Source organism: Neofelis nebulosa, chromosome 5, assembly GCF_028018385.1.
Source record: "Neofelis nebulosa isolate mNeoNeb1 chromosome 5, mNeoNeb1.pri, whole genome shotgun sequence".
NCBI lineage: Eukaryota > Metazoa > Chordata > Mammalia > Carnivora > Felidae > Neofelis > Neofelis nebulosa.
This window is the reverse complement of record NC_080786.1, coordinates 110236427-110252479: the sequence shown is the minus strand read 5'-3', so window position 1 is coordinate 110252479 and position 16053 is coordinate 110236427. Positions and strand designations below refer to the sequence as shown.

General features: G+C 38.4%; 2 protein-coding genes across 12 annotated transcripts in view; one reads left to right on the top strand and one right to left on the bottom strand.

Annotated features, from left to right (window-relative positions):
- SENP7 (SUMO specific peptidase 7) overlaps positions 1–1783 on the bottom strand; it is a 155073-nt gene extending 153290 nt beyond the window's left edge. For 8 of the 9 annotated variants that reach the window (XM_058731544.1, XM_058731549.1, XM_058731550.1 and 5 more), the window contains exon 1: positions 1659–1783. In XM_058731544.1, the coding sequence (XP_058587527.1) occupies positions 1659–1698 (40 nt within the window). In that variant the 5' untranslated portion in view covers positions 1699–1783. The remainder of the gene's footprint in view (positions 1–1658) is intronic. The other variant, XM_058731547.1, reaches the window with a different exon arrangement.
- LOC131512620 (putative protein FAM172B) lies at positions 807–13565 on the top strand. Of its 3 annotated transcripts, none has more exons than XM_058731558.1 (2): positions 807–1350; positions 12080–13565. In XM_058731558.1, exons 1-2 carry the CDS (start codon positions 1279–1281, stop codon positions 13172–13174), a joined length of 1167 nt encoding a protein of 388 aa, XP_058587541.1. In that variant the 5' UTR covers positions 807–1278; the 3' UTR covers positions 13175–13565. The 3 variants fall into 3 exon arrangements, with proteins under 3 accessions (XP_058587541.1, XP_058587540.1, XP_058587542.1); XM_058731557.1 differs by having other exon boundaries at positions 807–1937; XM_058731559.1 differs by lacking the exon at positions 807–1350 and adding an exon at positions 2163–2811.
- Positions 13566–16053: the final 2488 nt, after the last annotated feature.

Here is a 16053-nt window from a genome sequence, read left to right as displayed (position 1 = left end):
AATAGCAATTATTTTTCAAAAAGGACAGCTCCAAAAAGAAAATCACCAGGAAAAAAAAAAAATCTTCTCCAGAGGTATAGGTAACATAAACATCACTATCTTTTATGAAATTAACAGCTGTGTTTTCAAATTTTACCTCCCACGGCTACTTGCATCATGTTAACTGTAATAAATGTGACAAGTGAAAGGAGATGGGATTTGCTGAAGGACAGGGTTAATATCTTGCTGCTCCCCCTCAAAAGAAATGTATTAAGATGAAATGCACTTAATTGAAAAAAGGCTGTGCATCTTAAACTGAAGAATAATAATCCCTAAAGCTCTGTTAGAAAGCATGCAATTGGCAGCAGATGAACAATGCGCATTTTCCTAATGTGTAAATTTTACATGAAGGTCTTAGAAGAGGAAAAAAAGTATATTAAAATAAACACTGATCTATTGCAGGCTGGTACTTTCATATATGTAATGCACATACTTTCAAAGGCAAAGAATATCCCTAGAAAACACACATACACACACACACACAGTTGCTTATGAAAAGGGAGTCAGGTTTTTAACTGCTTCAAGCAATGTCCCAGAAATCCTGTTCACTCCTCCTTTGCAAATAAGGCAGAAAAAGGTTTGAGACGCACTGCCATCAGAGACTCCTAATAAATTTGTAATTGCTAAGACTGTCTCTGCAAAAATAAACGGTACAGTAAGAAAGGAGACAATGAATTAACTGATTCATTGGGTGCTAGTTTGTGGACTGAACTGTAAGCTTATTAAAAATAGACTCCTCCCCCTCTCCTCCTCCAGTGCATCCACAGGACTTAACACGAGGAAATGAGGTACTCTTAGCAGATGAGATCTTTGACAAAAACTTGTTGACTACGAGGAGCTCTACCTCATGTCTTACAACTCCACTTTTGTGTTTCCAACATGTAGTACCCCGAGCTGAAGCCATAAAGCAATTTCAAAAACAAAAATACACGGAGAATAAAAACACAATGGAAGCACAACTTCAAATCCTTTGTTCGACTTTTTAATCACTTCTGGAAGAAGCAGCAGGAGGCTGGAAAAGAAAAAGGTTATTAAGAGGGCCTGTTCAAAAGAACGAAACCCGCCGCAGCGCTGATCTGAGCGATGAAGTGTCAATTAACAAGCCCCGCCTCTCCCCCTTTGCAGCCGCTGCTATACCTGCCCCGAGGTAAGGGGGTGAGAAGGAAGCTGAATCGAGAATCAAAGAAATAGAGAAAAAGTGGGGTCAGGGGCTGGAAGTGAAACTGGTACACTGGTGGAATGAGAAGAAGGCGTGGCAGGGGAGCGGCAAGCCAACCGGGAAGATTCCTGGGCCGACGAGACTCACGCAAGGTGTTCGGGGGACGAGGGAAAACCTGAAGGGGTGTTGGGGTTAAGAGCGGCCAGCGCTTTGATGACAGCTAGGACTCGGTCTCCGACTGGCAGAGGCGGGGGAGCCCCGGGAGTCTTCCATTGTGCGCGCCCCTCCGCTCGTACCCTCCCCGCCCCTCCCCTCCCCGCGCGAACGGGAGCCCGAGCCCCCACGGGAGCTCGAGCCCGAGCCCTCTCTGGTCCGGGCCGCCGCACCCGTCGCCGCCTGTACCTCCCATTTGCCCAAGGTTGAAGAGAATATGCTCAGCCCTCCTCCGACCCGTTCTCACCGGATGAAGATCGACGTCGCCCGGCCTTCCCCTTGTCCATCTTCTCTTCCTCCTGCTGGAGTCGCAGTTGCTGTCGCTGTCACCTCAAGACCCCTCAGGCTGGGGAAGAGAGGGGGAGGGGAGGGGGGGAAGGAAAGCCAGGAAAGTATGAACAGCGCTTGCGCAAGAGCCGTCGCCTGCCCTCAGACCGGAAATCAGCTGCCCCTCCCACCTCACCCGGAAATCACTTCCTGGGACTTGTTTTCTCTGCGGGTTGCCACCTCGAATGCCTATTTAGTGGTACTATTCTTGTTATCTCTGAACCTATCGGAAAGTGAGGTTGTGTGCGTGGTTTTAGCCCGAGATCGTCTGCGGCTTTGTTTACTTTCAAGGCTGGGGTAGACTGAAAATTGAAAAAGGGGAAACTTTAGGAACTCCTGTAGTTTAATGACTCTCGCGAAGTGGCCCAGAAAAATGAAAATAAAAGGAATACTACACGGTCTCTCCTAGCTACTTGTCCTCAAGAGTGTCCTCAAACTCAGAAATAAAAAGACGGTAAAGCCACCTGTTAGCCTAGACATTGGCTTAGCATTTGGAGTGGAAATGTATTTGGTCAGCTGAGGAAAAATGTCATAGTAATAAAGAGGATCTCTTTTTAAAATTCACACTCATCATTTTTAAAGGTCCAGAAAAAAAGGTAAACTAGAACTCAGTTTTTTTAAAACATAAAACGCTGAAGTTCTAGAAAGTGGATGGCTGTAAACTGGAATTCGTTCAACTATTATTAAAGTACTTAAGAGACAAGCCCAGTCCTCAATGAACTCAGACTATTTTTAGACTTATTTTTCTTTTTCAGTTCTTTCAAAGGGCTCATCGGTTTAGAAAATTGCCCTGTTTTATTGGCCACGATATACATATTAGTTTTTTAAATGTGTAAGATGTAATCAGAGTAAGTTAAAAATAATTCAGCTCAAACATGATTAGTCAGAGGCAAAACGATCTTAGAATGTTCCAAGCAGAAGGCATCTTGGAGCTACTTGAGCTTAACATCCCATCCCCTTTCCCCATTTGACCAAGGCCAATAAAGGGACTTACCTAACTGGCCCTAGAGCCCAGTCTCCTGCTTCTTGAGTCAAGCGTCCTTAATTACTGTATGATGTGTGCTGAGGTACAGGTAAGCCTCCAGGTGTTAAAGCCTATTTGGGCTCTTGGGCTCGGGGGAGTGTTTTACAGGGCAGGAATAGTTGAAAAGCAGGAATATTTCAGAGCTTGATGAGATTGAAATTCACGACAAGGGTTTCATTTAGAGGCCCTAGTTTATTTCTGTTTAGCAAAGCAAAACACTGTTTAAAGAAAAAAATAGCTGAATTTTAAGTTTCTTCATAAATCGACGTTTTTCATTGAATAATTTAACTCCGGAATCAAACCAGCTTAATTCATTTGCCAATATTGTAGGAAACAAATTAACTGCAAAAGATGGAAATAGAGCTGAGAGATGGGAACATAAAAAAGGAAAGTGTAAGTAGGCCTTATCCATTTCCACCCAAATTAGCAGCTTCCATAAAAGTAAGTGTTTTTAAAGTTTAGCAGTAAGACATTAGCTTCTAAGAAATGAAATTATAAGAAGTTAATTATTTAGTTTGCAAATGTGTCACTTAGACTTCTTGAAACAAATATACCGTTCTGCTAATATACCGTGTAGCCAATTTGTCCCTTTGAATTGAAACTTGTTTCAAATAACGTTTGAAGATAAATGAACTTGAAGCTCAAGAATTTCAAATTTGCTTTTGGACCAGTATTTTTATTGTTAGAGCATTAATCTCTGTCTCATAGTTAACTGCACTGCAAACAACTAAAGGACTAAAAGTTCAGTTTCTACTTTTGAGAGAGTCACTTAACCTCATTTTGCCTTTCATAAAAATAAGTGATGCTCAGGTGAGAGGTTTCTTATGTTAAAAATAAGAAAGACCAAAAAAAAAAGTGATTGTCTTAGTATGTTTGGGGATAATGTCATTTTGCTTATGTACATTTAACTCACACTGTATAGAACCTTTCAAATTAAAATTATTTGAGATTAGAAATTCATCAGCCCAGTATTTTATAAGAGGAGAGGATGGACAGGTGTTATCTAATGGGTACGGCTCTTTATTGAGCATTAAAGGTGCATAAAAGTGATTACATTAAGTATTATATTTTTATTTTTGTTCTATGCAGTGGGTTTGGTTTTAACAGTTTCAAGACAAAGAGACAGTATGAAATTGATCAACCCTTTATTTTACCCCTGGACTAACAATTTCTTTGAAGAGAGCTTAATAAAATCTGCAAAAGGCCCTTTGTCACCACAAGTGAATTAACTTTAAGTACAATATGAATGTAAAGAGGTTTAGATGGGCACTATAGATATCTGGACTTCCTATTTTAAAAACTAAAAGAAACAATGTGGAATTTCTTACCATGGGCTCCAGGAAAGCCTACAGTTTGCAAAGATACATGGAGTTATGTTATGTTGCTATTCGCTCCATTTTCATTAGTAATTGACTTTTATCTTTAAAATACTGAGAATTCTTATGTGAAGCAAGTTTTTCTTCCACATATAAATGAAGTAATCTGTAATTCATGAAAAGATACATAAGATTGTTTAGTTTTAAAGGTATCTTTTTTTTTAAGTTAGTTTTAAGGATATCTTTTTTTTTTTTTTTAACAGTCAGCAACTGTAACTGCCCTGCAGTGGAACGGCCTGTTTCCACAAGTTATGAAAACCTGCAGTAACTCTAGGTATTTGAGGAGTAGAAGGATAATCTGTTGTCCAAAAAGCTATAGAAGGAATCTGTGTTCAAGTTAGTTCTCTTCTTCAGAGAGAAGCATTGGAAGGCCCTTTAGGGATGGCTGGCAACACTAGCCATCAGTTGTTATGAGATGTTTCTCTTTATAATAGTTGACTAAACTTTTTTCTCTTTAACTTTTCTAGAAACTTCTGTCGCATACTCAAATTTGAGAAACCCAAGATTTGGTGACATCTAACTTTTTTTCTTTCTATTTCTAATATTCTATTTCTATTCTATTCTATTTTTCTTTCTATTTCTAATAGCCTATTTCTGTGTCTTTACCTCAGCTACATTAAATTCAGCCACTTTAGTCTTTCCTGGGGAGAGGTAGGTAGGGAGAAGGAATCCTAGGAGGAAGGGATTTAGTTTGCTTTTTTTGAACCTTTCACATATGTTATTTCATTAGCTTTATCATTTTCTAGTTTTTTTTCTGTAATTTACTAAATAGAATTGTATACAAGCATAATTTTAGTAAAAAACTTCATTTTTGCATTCTGTGTTGAGAATAATCTGCTTTTGTATGAAAATAGTAATTATTTTCTTAAGACATGTTTTCTAGGATTATTTATTTTGTTTTTCTAAATAAATAAAATCATGGTCATTGTAATAAAAAGCATTTAGATATTCTTAAATTTTCTGAGTGAAGCATCCTTCACTCTGTGCTTCCTAATGGCATAGGATATACAAAAGACCTCCAAAGTATACCAAAGGACTATAATCACTATAATAAGGTATTACTGAGTAACCACGGTTTTAGATGCTAACTTCTCAGGTGGTAAAATTTTATTTTCATAAAAGCTTACTGTTCATCTGTGAAGAATGTAAAATATTGCTTAGTAAAGCCAATTGATGATCCTGGAGAGAAAAGGAGCGCCTTAAAATCAAGCTAATTAAAATTATGTGCATCTGTGATTCTATTGCCCCAACTACTCACTTGTCAAATTCCTAGAAAGTAGAATGGTTTGCTAGGGGCTGGGGCAATGGGGAAATGAGTAGTTATCCCTTAATGGTTACAAAGTTAGATTTTAGCAAGATGAAAAACGTTCTATGGATAGATAGCAGTAACAGTGGCACAACAATGTGAATCTATTTAATGTCACTGAACTGTACAACTAAAAATGGCTAAAATAGTAAATTTTAGTATATTATACTACAATTTTTAAAAGAAATAATTAGAGGGGCGCTGGGTGGCTCAGTCAGTTGAGCGTCCAACTTTGGCTCAGGTCATGATCTCGCAGTTCATGAGTTCGAGCCCCTATCGGGCTCTGTGCTGACAGCTCAGAGCCTGGAGCCTGCTTTGGATTCTGTGTCTCCCTCTCTCTGCCCCTTTCCCACTCAAGCTCTGTCTCTCTCTTTCTCTCAAAAAATGAATAAACGTTAAAAAAAATTTTTTAATAAATAATTAGAAACAATAGCCATCCCTAAAACAAAAAATAACAGCTGTGTCAATCACCTAATCCAGGTTACTAGAAGAACCTAATTTGAAATTCTCATTAATAATTATTACTTTTTTAATTTTTCTTATGTTTATTTTTGAGAGAGATAGAGTACGAAGGGGGAGGGGCAGAGAGAGAGAGAGAGAGAGAGAGAGAGAGAGAGAGAGACAGACACGCAGAATCCGAAGCAGGCTCCAGGCTCCATGCTGTCAGCGCAGAGCCCAACAGGAGGCTCCAAACTCATGTAGCATAGGATCATGACCTGAGCCAAAATCAGATGCTTAATCAACTGAGCCACCCAGGCACCCCTAATATTCTAATTAATGATTATATACTATTCTCCATTATTCCATTCAATGTAAAATGACTAGGCTACTTGATGTAAGACACTAAGTGTCTAACAAATACCTTCACTAAATTTTTGGAAGATGAATGAAATAAGTTAAATATTATGCATTTACAAGATCACCGGTGAAAATGAATCTTCTCTCAGTCTCCTAGAGCTGCTTGAGTTACTTTGGGTATGTCATTTTACTTTGAAAATCCTTACTTCTCTATAAAAAAAAAAAACATTAACAATGAATATCAATAACATGCTTTGCAGCTCTAATAATCTTATTCCTAAAACTAAGCTATCTTGTTCCAACCCAATCCTTAGAGAACTAAAAACAGTTTGATGATTTTTCTCCTTTATTTAAATGAACCATCTTGATTTGTAAAAGAAAAAAACATAAATGCATAGGATATTCTCTAAGAATGATTAATAAATTGACATTTATTAACTTTAAAGTTATACAAGAAGCCTCTATAATTTTTAGAGAGCTTTGTGTGCATCTTTCTCCTGTATATGCAGCTAGAGGTCTTTTGCTCTTTACTAACTTATGCCCTTAGCAAAAATCGTAAATTTCTAACAATAATACTTAAGTGCTTAGTATGTACCGGGCATTATTCCAAGAACTAGAGATACAGTAGTGAACAAAAAGAAAGTCTTTGTCCCTGTTCTCATGGAACTTACATTCTAATGGGTTGGCGGGGGAAGGGGTGCAGAAAATAAGCAAGTATATGTCAGCTGGTAGGAAATAAGTGCTTTAAAAAAAGAGAGGTAGAGAGAGGGAGGAAAGTGAAGGGAAAGGAAGGAAAGAGAAGGGAAGGAGCTAAGCATAGATAGGAGAATGAGGAAGAATTAGAATTGCCCTTTCAGATAGAATGCTCACATCTCTGATCAGATAACAAGTGGACAGAAGTGTGAAGGAAATGAAATATCTACAGGAAGAGTGTTCCAAGCTGTGGGCATAGTAATGGGGAATGCCCTAAACAGGAGCTTGCTCCACAGTTGGAGGCAAAAAGGGCAGGTGTGGCTAGAGTGAAGTAAGCAAGAGCATAGTGGGAAATGACACCTGAGAAAGAGCTAAGAGCCAGATCATGCAGCTAGATGAGTAGGCAAGTAAGGCAATGACATTGAAGAGCTAAGGGCCATGTGGGACCTTGCAGGCAGTGATAAGGACCTAATCTTTTATTCTGAGAGGGGAAACCATTGAGAATTTTGAACAGGTGTGTAAGATCCAATTTAGAGGTTTTGAAAAGATTACACTAGCTGCTATGTGGAAAACAGACTGCATGATGATAAGAGCTTATGCAAAGAGATTATATAGGAGACTTGATAATGTTACTTGATAAAGTTATTGTTGAGTTGAACTAGGGTGATAGAGGTGGAAGGGTGATAAGTGATTAGATTACAGGTGTATTTCAAATAACAGAGCCTAGGGATGCCTGGGTGACTCAGTCTGTTGAGCTTCACATGTGACTCTTGATTTTGGCTCAGGGCATGAGCTCATGTTCCTGAGATGGAGCCTGCTTGGGATTCTCTCTCTCTCTCTCTCTCTCTCTCTCTCTCTCTCTCTCAATCTCTCTCTCCCTCTCTCTCTCTCTCTTTCTCTCTCTCTCTCTCTCTCTCTCTCTCCCTCTCCCCTCCCCTGCACACACATGTACTCTCTCAAAAAATAAAAAATTAAAATACATTAAAAAAAATAAGAGCCTAAAGATTTTCTGATTAATTGGATTGACTGTAAAAGAGAGAAGGAACATTTAAAGCATGAGCAACTGAAAGAATAAAGTTGCCATGTACTAAGATAGTAAAGAGTAGAGAGAGTAGATTGAAGAAGGTATTTTGGGCATGTTAAGCTTGAGATGGCTATTTGACATCTAAGTCAATATACCTAGTAGACAATTAGATATAAATTTAGGGGAGAGTTTCAGGTTGGAGGATATTAACCAAGCAAAATGTGCTAGAAATCATCTAGCTTTTCATTCTGGAAGATACTCTCTACCTTGCTCCTGTTCACCCCATCACCACCTATCCTTTATATATCTATGTGCCATTTTGTTTTCCCAGTGTGCAAACTCTCATTCTTCAGCCCTGAGAAGTGTCTCAAACAACTAAGTATACAAACACTGAACAAAAGTGGAAAAGATCATTAAATGTTGTGCTATGTGCTATTAGAAAATACTGATTAAGGGGCACCTGGGTGGCTCAGTCGGTTAGGTGTCAGACTTTGGCTCAGGTCATGAGCCATGATATCATGGTTAACGAGTTCAAGCCCCACATTGGGCTCTGTGCTGATAGCTCAAGGCCTGGAGACTGCTTCGGATTCTGTGTCTCTCTCTGCTCCTCCTCACTTGCACTCTGTCTTTCTCTCAAGAATAAATAAACATTAAAAATCTTTTTTAAAAATACTGATTAAAAAAGAATGAAAATACTGATTTTGTTTATTTTACTTTCTGATTAAAAAAGAGTTAAATAGCTAACAAAATTCTTTGCTTAGTTCTTTGAGGTTTTTTTTTTTAAGAAGAAGAAATTGATCTGTTTTTTAAAAAAATTTTTTAATGTTTTTATTTATTTTTGAGACACAGAGAGACAGAGCATGAGCAGGGGAGGGGCAGAGAGAGAGGGAGACACAGAGTCCGAAGCAGGCTTCAATCTCTGAGCTGTCAGCACAGAGCCTGATTCAGGGCTGGAACTCACTGTGCGATCATGACCTGAGCCGAAGTCGGACACCCAACCGACTGAGCCACCCAGGCGCCCCAGTTCTTTGAGCTTTTTTTAAATTTTATTTATTTAAGTAATCTCTACCCCTAACATGGGGCTCTACCTCATGACCCCAATATCAAGAGTCACATATTCTTCCTACTGAACCAGCCAGGCACCCCTAAACAGGGTATTTTAGATCTGAGAGACTATTGGTTTTCTGTGCAAACCTGGTCATCCATGCCAATTTATAAAATAGAACTTTCTTTTTAAAGAGCAATTTGGCAATGTCTGGTGAAGTGAAAGATGCTGATATAACCTAGAAATTCCACCTTAAAGTATATTGCCTAGGGAAATTTTTGATATGTGCACAAAAATATAGCTATAAAAATATCCATTTCAGTTTTGTATATAATAGTAGAAAATTAGAGCAATCTAAATGTTCTTCCACAGGAAAATGGTTAAACTATGGCATATTCAAGAAATGGAACACCAAAAACAAAATGAATGATGTAGAAATACATTTATTAAATGGATAAATATCACAATGTTAAAGTGAATAAGGAAGGCTGGAAAGAGATATATATGGTTTTTTACTTCACATTTCTCAAAAATGAATATCATCCTGTCTAATTTCACAGAACCTTCCATGCATGAGACACTATGTAGTATGGTTTTTGCCTACATTAGTTAATTTCACACAACAGCCTTGTGAAATAATGTTATCCCTACTTTTCATTTATTCTCTCAAAAAATATTTATATAATATGTGCCAGAGGGCATTCTAAACACTGAAGATATAGTAGTTAAATAAAATTCCTGTTCTCCTAGAGCTTTCATTCTAGTGAGGGAAGACATAAAGCTGAAAAATATACAAGCAATTATGTATTAAGTGGTAATGTAGACTATGAAGAAAAATAAAGCAGAGTAGCAAGATAGAGAGTAATAAGGATCACTATTAAATAGCATAAAGTAAAACTCAGAAGATGAAGAAACTCATAGAAGGTAAGAACCTGCTGAAAGTCACTCGAACTGAAAATTTGGAGCTAGGGTTTAAACCTAAATCAATCTAATTCGACAGACTTGTCTCTATATATATATATTTATTTATTTAAATTCTAGTTAGTTAACATATAGTGTAATATTGGTTTCAGGAGTAGAATTTAGAGATTCATCACTTACATACAATACCCAGTGCTCATTACAGCAAGTGCCTCCATAATACCCATCACCCATTTTGCCCATTCCCCACCCACCTTCCCTCCAAGAGGTTTCTCCTTTTAATTTTTTTTAATGTTTTATTTATTCTTGAGAGAGAGTGACAGAGTACCAGCAGGGGAAGGGCAGAGCAAGAGAGGGACACAGAATCTGAACCAGGCTCCAGGCTCTGAGCTGTCAGCACAGAGCCCGACACAGGGCTTGAACTCACAACCCATGAAGATCATGACCTGAGCTGAAGTTGGATGCCCAGCCCAACAGGCTGAGCCACCCAAGCACCCCAAGGCTTCTCCTTTTAAAGGATAATTAGGTCTATCTGTCATTTACACTTTGGAAAGACATTAATTACATAATGGCCCCTGTGATCAGCAACACTAGAAGAAAACAGTTTTTTTTTTAACGTTTTATTTATTATTGAGAGAGAGATACACACACAGAGCGTGAGCAGGGGAGGGGAAGACACAGAAGCAGGCTCCAGGCTCCAAGCTGTCAGCACAGAGCCCAATGTGGGGCTTGAACTCACCGCGAGATCATGACCTGAGCCGAAGTTGGTCGCTCAACTAACTGAGCCACCCAGGCACCCCAGAAAACAGTTTTTTAATGGAACAGGAGGGAATAGAGAACAGTCTAGATATGTTGGGTGGTTTGGACAACCAAACACCTTCATAACATAGCCGTTACATATGGGAATCAGAATAAGTTTCAGAAAGTGAGAAAAGAGTTAAGAAAATAAAGTAAGCAAGCACCATCTTAATTTTGCCATAAGCCTTAATAGTATCATGAGTGTAATTAAAAATCATTTTCACTGCTACTTATTGGAAGTGAGTCATGGATTACCACTGTCAATGTTAAGAAATTAAGCACAGAACATATTCATATATTAGTTAAGAACATGAATTTTAGAGTCCGACAACCTCAGTACCCAATCGTGTATTTAATAATAATTTAATGAATAATCTTCAGGGCAAGCCACTTAACCTTTCAAAGTCTTTTCTTTTCCTTTTAGGCTTTGTCCAAAATAACTGTCTAAATTAACTTTTTAGTCAGCCACTTTTTTCTTCTCAGACATCTGAAATACCATATCTTCATTGTAAGATAAATTGATCATAACCTGTACTGCCTGGTTCGCATTTCACCCCCACTGCCATCCCCTGCCATTTATTTAACAGCAAAAATTATTGAATGCTGACTGTGGAAATAAAGCCAAACCAAATGAGAAAAGCAAAACCTATTTATTCTGTGCTAGCTATATCAATGTAGTCAACCACATCACTTGCATTTTGGCAGAGACTCAAAGGAAGGCAGAAAACTGGGAAAGCTTTATAGTGGAAAATAAGAAAGGCTGTTGGTATGTCCTGATTGGAGGCTGTTGGCCTGGGGAACCTGCAGGTGGGCTAACTAAAAGCAGAATATCCTGTGTGATTGGTTAGGGATGCATATTTGGCTTTTTCTCATGGGTCCTAAGTTGGAAGCAGGGATAAAAATTAGGAAAGCTCTCAGTTATTAGTCAAGTCCTGGCCATTTGTGGCCAGTTGTAACAGAGGTTATTGTTTAGCTTGCTGGATTGTCACTAGAGGTAGTAGTCTGACTTCATACAAATCTGACTTATAGCAGGCTGGCTTCCTGGGCTATTTGTTGTAGATAAGGGGTTGGCTTCCTGGGCAAGTTGCTATGGATTGTGGGTCAGTTCTATCATTATGTATGGTCTGGCCATTGTCCCATACTTAATTATCCCTTACTACTTTGCATCATTCACAATTATTTTGAGTTAAAGTCCTTAACTCAGATTAAGTCCTTAACTCAGTCCTTAATTTAGATTAAAAGGTAATGTAATAGTGAAGTACTTAATTTTAGAATGATTTCCCACAGGAATAATTTAACAAGCAGATATTTTTAGTTTTTTCTACCACTGACATATTATTGCTTTTTTATTTTCAGTGGTTACCAGTTACTCGGGAGCTGAGCTTCCAAAAATTTATTGAACAATCTGACTTACTAGAAGAACTTAAATATGACTTCAATGAAAAAGCTGAATTGAGACACACTGAGACACAAAGGCCTTTTGTTTTTAACTATTATAAAAATGTCTTTGAGAGGAACAGCAAGCGCTACCAGGCCCTTGGCTACTTGCTTGAACAATATATTTATGAGCTTTTGGAGAAAGTATGCAAATTACAAAAAGTATATATCCCACCAGAGGCTGATAAAGAACCAAGAAGCTTCTTTTTCATGAGTGAGAGAGCATTAACAAGTCATCGTTCTGTTCTTCTTGTTCTTCTTCAAGACCAAGGAGTCTTTAGAGCTGGTCAGTGGAGTCAGCAGGCAATAATACATCATGGTCTCCAACATGGAAGTCAGATACCATGTATTCAAATGGCATTGCAGGCACATTATGATGTAATTGTGCTAAACCCCAATGACAATTTCATCGACCTAAACATGGAAGAAGAGCAGAAAGGCCTTTTAACACAAACTAAGGGGTCATCGTCCCTAAAAATGGTTCCAGCAGAGAACTTTTTATCTGTCCAGCAACCTCTCCAGTGCACCCCTAAAAGATGCAGCAACACTCCTGAAGAACACATGGCTTACATTTGGGATTACTTCATTTCAAAGACTGAAGGCAAGGATGTTGCCTTCATTGTACATGGTTACGGAGGCTTGGTTTTTATGGACTTACTTGTTCGTAAAAAGTGGGAAGTGATGAACAAAGTATATGCTGTTGCCTTTATTGACTCTGAACATCATGTAGGACACCAGCTGGGAAGTGATGTTCAGTTATTGGCCTGGATAAAGCACCACTGCCGTGAATGGGTGACAAGCCCTAAGCCTTTGGATAAACCTGCAGCTACTGTTTTAAAACAGGAGTTCCCTATGGTTTCTGCTGGTACAGAAAAACACAACTTAGCCCCTTCCTCTAGCCTTCAGTCAATTTTTAAATACTTTAAAAAAGCTTTGAAAGCCAAAACAACTATTAATTTTTCTCGAGTGCCAATAGTAACTAGAAGCTCCACAAAAAGAAAGCAAATTGCTTAACTTACTTTTTTGTCACCTAAGATTTTTTTGTCCCACTGAAATGCTGTGAATGTAGATGCTAGAAGAAAAAGAATACTCTGCAGTATTATGTTATGAAAAGAATATACACAGTGTTATATTCTGGCTTGAGGTTTGATTTGTTACTTTTTTTGAAAAGTGAATATGTTCTTTTTTTTAGCCTATTGATAAGCTGGGCATCAGTCAACGCCATCATTAATATTTTACAGTATTAGTCAAGTTAGAGGATCTTTTGAAAACCTCTCTTATGTTTTAATAGAATGACACCAAAACTGCAGTTGATAGAAATTAAACACTAAGTCAGTCTTCAGTTTCTATGTTGTTAATGCCATACTAAAATTACAAGTGAACATAAAAATGATTATAAAGTCCATTTTTGTATGTTTGTGTTCTGTTTGAATTTATTGTTCTTACGTTGAAGTTTACTTAAAGTGTTTACTCATACCTTCAGCTAATATTTGAGTGTCTACTATGTCCCCATCAATAGTACGTGTTGAGGACACCAGCAAACAAGACCAACGTTGCCTTTATCCATATGGAGTTCACAATGAACAACAAATTGAAAGTGTGAAGAGTGTTCAGAAATTCAAGGTGCCATGGAACATCTAGTATGAGAGCTAACAGCCTTGGGGTACAGGTAATACGTCTGTGAGAAAATGACGCTTAGTTTGAAAGACAACAGCAGTTGGGAAAACAAATTCATAGGCAAAGGAATAGCATATGCAAAGGTCTCGAGGTGGGAGAAAATAGTCCAGTTAACTGAAGCTAAAAAATTATGGGAGAGCCGTGTTAAAGAAAAAATTATTCATGACATTTATTAAAGACATAAGGAAGACTTTAAGAGGGATTGCTGCAATGGGGGTTTTGAAGTTGGGGAGAGAGATCAGCCTCAACTTCTAATTCACCAAGGACAATTGAGGGGGCAATATTATAGCCAAAGTGTAGGGTGAGGATCAGTGAATGGAAAATTAACTAAGAGGAAAGAAACATCAGGCATAAGAGAGATTCTTACTAGACTGACTCAGCGTAATTCTTACTGAAGCCAGGCCAGGTTGATAACACATTGACAGTGGAGGATGAGGAATTTTATCAGATCTAGAGGATGATCAAGTGCCAAAAATGAGAAATTTTCACTGACAGCCAAATTCTTGCTAAAACTAGACTAAGTGACAACAACAACATCAACAACAACAACAAAAACTGGACTAAGTGGACCAAAGATGGAGTCCAACATCAGAGCCTAGCTGAGAGGAGGGCTCAGAGGAGCCAGACTCAGATTTGGTCAAGGAGAGGTTTTGTCAGTAGTTAGAAAGTTAAGTTAACAAAATAAGCAGAGGCAGCTTGCTTAAGGCTGCAATGGCCATGGTTATGATTTTTTACTTTATTCTCATAACAGTAGAAAACACTGGATGGTTTTAGACAGGAGAATATTCTCAGATTTACATTTTATAAAGAATATCCTGGAGTGCCTGGGTGGCTCAGTTGGTTGAGCATCTGACTTCAGCTCAGGTCATGATCTCATGGTTTGTGGGTTGGAGCCCCATGTCGGGCTCTGTGCTGACAGCTCAGAGCCTAGAGCCTGCTTTGGATTCTGTGTCTCCCTCTCTCTTTCTGCCCCACCCACCCACTTGTGTGCTTACTCCCTCTCTCCCTCTCTGTCAAAAATAAACATTAAAAATTTAAAAAAAAAAGAATATCCTAATTGCAGTTCAGAGAATAGATTAGAGGAAGCACAAGCTTGTAGGCTGGGAGACCAAATTAATTTTGGTAGTATTCTGAGAAATGCTTAATATTAATTCTTAACTACGAATACTAATATAGTTAACACTAATGCTTAAATACTAATATTTAATTACTTAATACTTATGCTAAATACTAATACTGTGATTGCTATGAACAAAATTTTATGATTGGAGGTTAGGAATAAGGAGAAGGAAATAAGAAGGAGGACTCCTGGATTTTTGGCTTGAGCAACTAGATGGATAGAAATACTATTTGTTGAAATAGGGACTATTGACAAAAAAATTTATTTTGGCTGTTCCAGAAGTTTTTTTTTTTTCAGTTTATTTATTTACCTAGAGAGGGAGAAGAGAGAGAGAGAGAGCACAAACAGGGGAGGGGCAGAGAGAGGGAGAGAGAGGATCCCAAGCAGGCTCTGTGCTATCAGTGCAGAGGCGGATGAAGGCTTGAGCCCATGAACTGTGAGATGATGACCTGAGCTGAAAACCAAGAGTCAGATGCTTAAATGAATGAACCACCCAGATGCCCCTGTTCCAAAAGTTTAAAAAGAGAAAAAGGAGGGGGTTACAAATTATCTTTAGCTCTGTCCATAGATGGGTAAGAGAAGAACCCATACAAGACATGACACTTGAAGAATTAACTCTACCATATCTAATAGGACATGGAGATTTTTCTTTCATTTTTTTTAATGTTCATTTTTGAGAGAGAGAGAGAAACATAGACTGAGCAGAGGAGGGGCAGAGAGAGAGGGAGACACAGAATCCAAAGCAGGCTCCAGGCTTTGAGCTGTCAGCACAGAGGCCAATGCGGGGCTTGAACCCACGAACCATGAGATCATGACCTGAGCCGAAGTCAGATGCTTAGCTGACTAAGCCACCCAGGAGTCCCAACATGCAGATTTTTCTGATACAGCTATTTCTAGTGTCTTTCTAATATTCCTATTCACAGTGTTTTTCAACCCAGCGTATACTATAATCCCTGTTATGTACTGAATGTTTGTGTCCCTCTGAAATTTATATGTTGAAATCTTAATCCTCAATGTGATAGGTGTGGGTCCTTTGAAAGGTGATTAGGTCATGAAGGTGGAGTCCTTATGAATGGGATTAGTGCTCTTATGAAGG